The sequence below is a fragment of the Lynx canadensis genome, chromosome B4 (genome assembly GCF_007474595.2).
Source record: "Lynx canadensis isolate LIC74 chromosome B4, mLynCan4.pri.v2, whole genome shotgun sequence".
Classification (NCBI taxonomy): Eukaryota; Metazoa; Chordata; class Mammalia; order Carnivora; family Felidae; genus Lynx; species Lynx canadensis.
Window position 1 is genome coordinate 78,608,420 of NC_044309.1, and position 7,367 is coordinate 78,615,786.

Here is a 7,367-nt window from a genome sequence, read left to right on the forward strand (position 1 = left end):
CTTCTCTTTCACATCAGTCCAGACAGGAAGCACCTCTAGTGAAGGAGTGATTAGGGAGGAGAGATAGAGCTCATCAAGTTGTATTTACGTAGTACTCTTGTTGACTTTTATCCTCTATTCCCCTCAGTTCTGCTTGAGACTGGAGCTAGGAAGACTTTTCCTAATTGAAAGCTAAGAAAATTGAACTTCAGGAAAGTTGCCTGACTTTTTCATGGTCATAGAACCCCTGGGAATCTGATGTTCATTGGTCTTTAGAGTAAGCATCTACTGAGCTATCTAGAGACCAACAAGCAATGCTATAATAGCCAGGTCATCAACAACAGCAGCATTATTATCAAAAAATGGCATCCACCAAGTTCTTACCATGTGCTAAACCATGTTTATTCATTATCTCATTCAATCCTTACATGATTCCCACAAGGAAGGCATTGTTATCCCCTTTTTAGAAATAATAAAACTGAGGTACAGAGAGACCTATAACTTGCACATTATCACAGAGCTAGTAAATGGTGGTGGTAAGATCTAGCTCCAAGCATATCTGAGTCCAAATGCCCATGCTTCTGATCACTATTCTATCCCGTTGTACAACTTTACAAGTACAAGCTATATGTGCACGAATGAACTTAGATTAAAGAGCTCTTAGATTCAGTGGCCTGACAGAGGAAAAATGGATATCTGGCTCTCCATCACCACTCTTGGTTCTTGAGCTACCTAGCCAAAGTCTGCATTCTGGCTGTAGTAGCTGCTGACCCTGTGTTACCCACATCACCCTCATCACTGTTCCACATGAACAATTACTTTTCCACGTAATACTTTCCTCTCTTCTCCATGCCAGACTCCTCTTTCCCAAACTGCTTGCTCCCTGCCCTTTCCATGAAAGACTTCTCAAATGAACAAAAGCTTCCATTTCTCCACGACATATGTACACTCTGGGAAAGAGCGCATTGTGTTTAAATGTCAAATGCTTAAAGTTAAATGGTGCCCGACAGGCCTCTGCATCTTGCCCATCATTTGCATGTGTCCCAACTCCCCCATAGACCATGTGGCTCTAAGGTCTTCTTTCCCTCCCACAAAGCACCCATCCAGGACAGACAGTGCCATGAACAAAGGAGACTGAGACTCAGAGAGAATTTCAAATGCGGTTTATTGCAGCAATACAGGGAAGCGGGGAGTTTAAGGCCTCTCCACAAAAGACAATCAACTTGCTCACACCTTATATACAAAACCAAAGCAGCACAGAGCTTGCTCCAAGAAATAGGATACTAAGGAAGTGTCCAGAGCATGTGCTCCACGCACAGCAAAGAAGCCGTGGTTCTAACCAGCCCTCCTCTGGCCGACTTAAGGAGGTGCTTTGAAATGTAATGTGTGCAGTGGTGATTGCTGAACTGTTTCTCAGGCAAAGCACACAGCAGGGTCATAGCCAGGGGGACTGAGATTGCCACTGGTCTAAAAACTTCTTTGGGAAGCAGAGAAGAAAGGAAAGAGCCTGGGAACTAGGGTGAATCAGTGTAACTCATGATAGCTCTTTTCTCCAGTAAGGCCGGGGACAACTGACCTTGGTCTTGCCAAGCGTGTTTGGTAGTGATGGAGAGGGAGCGCTAACAGGACAGAGGACGCCTCTTTATCTGATCACTCTGGAATAGCTGGAGGAAACAAACTTCACGCTGGAACTGCCACCAGAGGTCTTAGTACCCCCAGAGCTGGATCCCCGGCCTCCAGATGAACTGAAACTGCCTCCAGAGCTCCCGCCGGAACCCCGGCCGCCCCCTCCAGAGCCGCCTCGGTGGCCCCCACTGCTGCTACCGGAACCGAAGCCGCCGCCACCTCCAGAGCTGTAGCCGCCACCTCCAGAGCCGTAACTGCCACCTCCGGAGCCATAGCCGCCTCCAGAGCCATAGCCGCCACCTCCACCGCCGGAGCCGAAACCCCCGCCTCCTCGGCCACCACCTCCACTGATGGTGGTGTGGCTGGTGTTCACCGCTGCAAAGGGACACGCAGTTATCACCACCCCAACTCCTTTTCCAACCGGGCAAAACCTGCGCGCGCCCCTAAGAAAGCAGCTTGTACTTACACACGCTCACATTCGGGGAACACTCTCCAGACATCCTGTAGGAGAAAGAAAAGAACATCCCTCAGGACCCTCTGGCCGCACAAACCCTCTCAGCCATCTTCAAGATTCTCCCCATTTGGGGCTCCTCCTACCCACCTGATCTGAAACCTGATCCAGTCCCCTTGGCCTCCCAAACCTCTGCCATTTTCCCAGCATAAACACAAACAGGGAGACATGTCCGTATAAAGTAGACAAGAGTCTTGCCGTGAACGCAGGTTAACGTTAACAGTGCCATTGACTTCTAGGCCAGATGACACCTGAGCCAGCCCAGATGGAGAATAAACTGTGCCATCTCGAAGCCCTTCATAGAGATACCACAACCTTCCGAAAGAAGTTGGGCACCCTGGGTCCCAAAGCAAAGCCAAGCCTTTCCTCCTGCACCCTGTAGCGTTCCCCCTTCCCCATACCCAGGACCAGCTGCAGTCACATGGCTGCGTGTCCAACAGCAATCAGCCTACCAGGGAGGAAGCACCAAAAGAAGTGGCCAAGCCACCCAGGGTTCTGTCCTCACCTGCTTTCCTCTCCTTCCAGAAGGGTTCTGTAGGTGGCGATCTCCATATCCAGGGCCAGCTTGACATTCAGCAGCTCCTGGTAGTCACGCAGCAGCCGGGCCATGTCCTCCTTGGCCTGTTGCAGGGCATCCTCCAGCTCGGCCAGCTTGTTCTGGGCATCTTTGAGGGCGTTCTCACCACGCTGCTCGGCATCGCTGATGGATTGCTGCAGCGCAGAGATCTGAGAAAGAGAAGCTCACACATTACACACTCTGCTGTCACCTAGTCCCACCCTGGCCTTCTTATCTCACATCCAACTGTCCATCTCCATGAGGCTGGTACTCTGGGTCCAAAAGAATGACAGCAAGCTCTGGATAACCCATCACTGCTTCCGGATAGCACGTCACTGTGTTGACTTCCTTGAAAGCCCTTAAAGGGGATGCAGGAGCCTCTCTTGGCCCTGAGCTGAGGCTTCTCCACCCCTCACAGACCTGACATTCTCTACACTGAAACCTCCTGACTGCCTTTCCTCTCACTCACCACGTCTGTGCATCAGGGGCTAGGTCACTCATGACCATCACATCCATTTCTCTACTAGGTCGTTGTCACAAGTTTCCCTAAAGAGAACCCAGCATGGTAGCTGCATTGTGGAAACCAGAATAATCACCAGAGGAACTAGGGACAGTAATATAACCTTGGAGTGGATTGCAAGATTCAAAACGAGGAACGTGTCCTCCGGTTACCAGAGACCCTCCCCCCACACCAATTCCATATAGCTGAACAGTAAGTAGAAGGAAGGAGCATGTACCTGCTTCTTGACACTATCGATCTCAGATCGCAGTCTCTGGACCATCCGATTCAGTTCAGAAATCTCCATCTTTGTACTTTTCAGGCTGTCCCCATGTTTGCCAGCAGTGATCTGGAGCTCTTCATACTGAAGATGGTGGATCAAGTCAATTAGATGTGGCAGAGCATACCGTGGTTCACGCATACACACATAAGAGAAAACACAGGACAGGAAGACAAGACATTTCAGGACAACTGGCTAGACATTCAGTTTATTCACCTTGGTCTGGTAGAGCGCTTCGGCCTCGGCCTTGCTCTTCTGGGCAATCTCCTCATACTGAGCCTTGACCTCAGAGATGATGCTGTCCAGGTCCAGGTTCCTGTTGTTGTCCATGGACAGGATGACATTGGTTTCGCTGATATGAGTCTGCATCTGGGCCAACTCCTGCAAGATATAATAGTTCAATGGCTCTTACAGTGTTAACACAAAAAACAGTTTAGACAGAGGGAGGAGTCAGGAGATGGAAGGTGTGTCTTTGTTCTCCTGGTTAGTGATGGGCTCAGGCTCCAAGCTCTCCATCTGGGTAAATGTTGAAAGCAGGACTTACTGCTTCATAGAGTGCTCTGTAGAAATCAGTCTCCTGCTGCAAGTTGTCAACTTTGGCCTGAAGATCCACCTTGGCCATATAAGCAGCATCCACATCCTAGAGGAACAATGGACATCATGAAATCATGTTCTTTCCAGGGCAAGTCCCTCTCACTGGCTGTCAGGGGCTTCTCCAAGTAGGACCAGTGTTTGGAATCTCCTCCACACCTTTCTACCCAGGCGGATCACAATCCCTAGACTGCACCACCCCTCAGAATCACAATCACAAGAGAGCTTGCCTGAGTGGCTGAGAACTTGCCCCCCCCCCACCCTCCTACATGAAGTGTGAGAGAGCTGGAGAAGCAAAGTGTGCCTGGGTAAGCCCAGGTCCATGATAATGTGGCCGAGAGGCTATTCATCAGGCCCATCACCTGGCTGTCCACATCATGCCTTCCCTCTGCTTAGTAATTGGAGACCTTCTTCTACTATTTATTTCAGATGTGAGGTCCTACAGCTTTGCTCACCTTCTTAATGGTCACAAATTCATTTTCTGCATTTGTCCGCTTGTTGATCTCATCCTCATACCTGCAAGGAAATCAGAGGGATTCAGATGTCTGGCGCAGGTGACACCCTAAGTTCAGCTTCCTGGACTGAAATTGGCATCGCCCATCATGGCCTCTTACTAGTAGCCTAGGACAGTGTGGCCATCCCTTTCTTCTGAGCAATAAAACTGCTAAACTATTTCCAGCTTCTGAGAAAATGAATTCTGGAAATGCCAAATTAATTGGCCTCTAACCTAAGAAAAGATATTGGCACGTACTGTTCATGTATGTAGCTTGCCACTTTCTGGAAATATCTTAGAACGAAAGTCACGAATTTCCCGGCCAGTGTTCCTTACTTGTTTCGGTAGTCTTCCACCAAGTCTTGCATATTCTTCAATTCCGAATCCATCCGAGACTGGTCATTCTTCAGCTGGTCCACTCTATTTCTAAGACTGCTGATGTAGGACTCAAAGTAGGGCTCTAAGCTGTGGGTCCGTGTGGAGGTATCAACCTGCTGCAGCAGCTCCCATTTTGTTTGCAGCACCTGGTTCTGTTGCTCCAGGAACCTCACCTAAGAACACACCCCATGACCCACTGGTGCAGAAAGGGAGTCCCCTGGCACCTGGGTGCCATGGACTACCACACAGTAAGACCTGTGCCTCATTTGGAAAAAAAAAAAAAAAGAAAAGAAAACTTGTTCTTTCTGTTTTCCTGGCCATGAGGGAGTGACCAAACAAATACCAAACAGCAAAGCCCGTGCAAAATTATTGCAACTACACTTTGAAATAGATACATTATACTTAAAAGATCCACCTTCCAATTTTTTTAAGGTAGATTACCATAAACATTGGTATGCAGTCCCTGAGCACACACATGTTCCAAAGGATGGTGGAGAAACCCAAACTTGAATTTGAAATCTCTTGTGGAAACTTTGAGTTGACATTATTGATGATTAAGCAGTAATTAGACATGGTTTACATGTTTTGCCAGAGCGGATACTTGGAATATAAGTATAAAAAAAAAACCTCTACCCTGATCTGGTACCATTGTAAATTTTTCAGAAGGCAAAGCTCCCCTTCTGACAGCAAAAGATGTTTGAGACTGGCTTATTACATCCTCTCTGCTACAACATCACAGTGCACTCTGTTCACCCTCAACTCCCTTTTTAAGGTTAGGAAGACCTTTCTGGTATTCTCATTTGCACCCTGGAAAGCTGAGTTAGCCCCATTTCTATTGTCTTTGTCCACCATATGTAAGTCTCAATTTAGCTCAAGGACTGAATAAAAAACCATTTCAAGGTGATGTCACATTGACTCACATCTATGTAGACCACCGACCTCTTGGTCCAAGAGAGAGTGTAGTCATTTGAACCATCCACAAAAATACTTATAACATATCTCCTAGGAGATAAGTCCACAAAATACCCAAACAGCCACTTGAGGCAGAAGGCCAATCTCAAATGGACCAAGAGCAACTCTCCCAGTGCACTGAGCAGATAAACTCACCTTGTCAATGAAGGAGGCAAATTGGTTGTTGAGTGTCTTGATTTGCTCCCTTTCTCGAGACTTTACTTTTTGAATCTCAGGGTCAATCTCCACATTGAGGGGCTGCAGAAGACTCTGGTTGATGGTGACTTCCTGGATGCCACCGGGGGGGCAGACAGGCCCAAAACTCCCTCCACCAAAACCACCTCCACCAAAACCACTGCCACCAAAACCACCTCCACCGAAACCACCTCCACCGAAACCACCGCCACCAAAACCACCTCCACCGAAACCACTGCCACCAAAACCACCCCCACCGAAACCACCTCCACTGCCAAAACCACCCCCAAAGCCACCACCACCAAAACCACTACGTCCTCCTCCAGCCACGCTTATGGAGATGCTTTTACTGCCACCAAGGTTAACAAGGCTTCGACTTCCAAAACCACCGCCACCAGCACCCCCACCGCCACCGCCACATCTTCCCCCTGAAAATCTCCCGCCACCTCCCCCACCATGGCGGACGGAGCTGCTAGTCGTCCTGCGCCGGAAGCTGACCACTCCGGCCGAGCCAGAGCTGAAGCCCCCTCCACTCCGGAACCCAGACCTAGAGCTAAACTGTCGACTCATGTTGACTAGGAGAGAGTTGGAGCCAAGTCAGGAGAGGAAAGGAGCCCACACTCCTCTACCCCAAGCACAGAGACTGTCCCTTTTATACAGAGAGCACATTTGGGCTTGGTCCTCAAGTCAGCGGGACGCAGAGCCATGCAAGGGTTTGGCTTGCCTGCAGCCATACAAGATTTTTACGAGCCTCAACAATGCTATAAACAATACACACCTAGCTCCCAGGATGGCTCTCAAAATTGCTGCGAGTGCAACATCGCCTGTGTGGCAATCATTTTATCAGACCAAATCTCTCTTCAAGTGCTTGTGACTTTGAGAAAATAGGACCCTGCATCTGCCTCCTGGTGTTTCTTGGGAGGATTTCATCACCTCCTGTCACAAAGATATGTATGTTCCCATTCTCGCCTTGCCCATGTAAGCTGCTAAGCACACTGTCCCCTCAGGCCCGGCAAGTGCAATGCCCCACTCTTGAATCGGAGGAAGAATTCTCTGGCCTGCTTCTGAGCTTGCTCTCTAGAGCCCAGGGCTCAGCGAGTCATATCTCCGGGCACAGAACAAAAGCTTTAATAAGTGAAAAAGTAAAAGAACATGTTTTCGTTAAATGGAAGCTTTACAAATGTGTGTGTTAATATTAAAGGAAGAGACACTAGCAGAGAACAGGATGGATGGGTAGGTGTTCTGGAAGGACCAGAGGGAAAGACAGGTTCTTCTAAGTTTACCAGTTGTTCCTTTTCCTCAAAGACA

General features: G+C 48.7%; 1 protein-coding gene across 9 annotated transcripts; it reads right to left on the minus strand.

Moving 5' to 3' along the window:
- Positions 1 to 1,122: 1,122 nt before the first annotated feature.
- LOC115518119 (keratin, type II cytoskeletal 1) lies at positions 1,123 to 6,795 on the minus strand. 9 transcript variants are annotated; one of them, XM_032593745.1, is made up of 10 exons: positions 6,356 to 6,690; positions 6,021 to 6,294; positions 4,872 to 5,086; positions 4,498 to 4,558; positions 3,996 to 4,091; positions 3,668 to 3,832; positions 3,410 to 3,535; positions 2,622 to 2,842; positions 2,072 to 2,106; positions 1,123 to 1,980 (listed from the first exon to the last, which is right to left on the minus strand). In XM_032593745.1, exons 3-10 carry the CDS (start codon positions 4,922 to 4,924, stop codon positions 1,622 to 1,624), a joined length of 1,116 nt encoding a protein of 371 aa, XP_032449636.1. In that variant the 5' UTR covers positions 4,925 to 5,086; positions 6,021 to 6,294; positions 6,356 to 6,690; the 3' UTR covers positions 1,123 to 1,621. The 9 variants fall into 9 exon arrangements, with proteins under 9 accessions (XP_032449636.1, XP_032449632.1, XP_032449634.1 ...); XM_032593741.1 differs by having other exon boundaries at positions 6,021 to 6,205; positions 6,311 to 6,690; XM_032593743.1 differs by having other exon boundaries at positions 1,126 to 1,980; positions 6,021 to 6,250; positions 6,449 to 6,690.
- Positions 6,796 to 7,367: the final 572 nt, after the last annotated feature.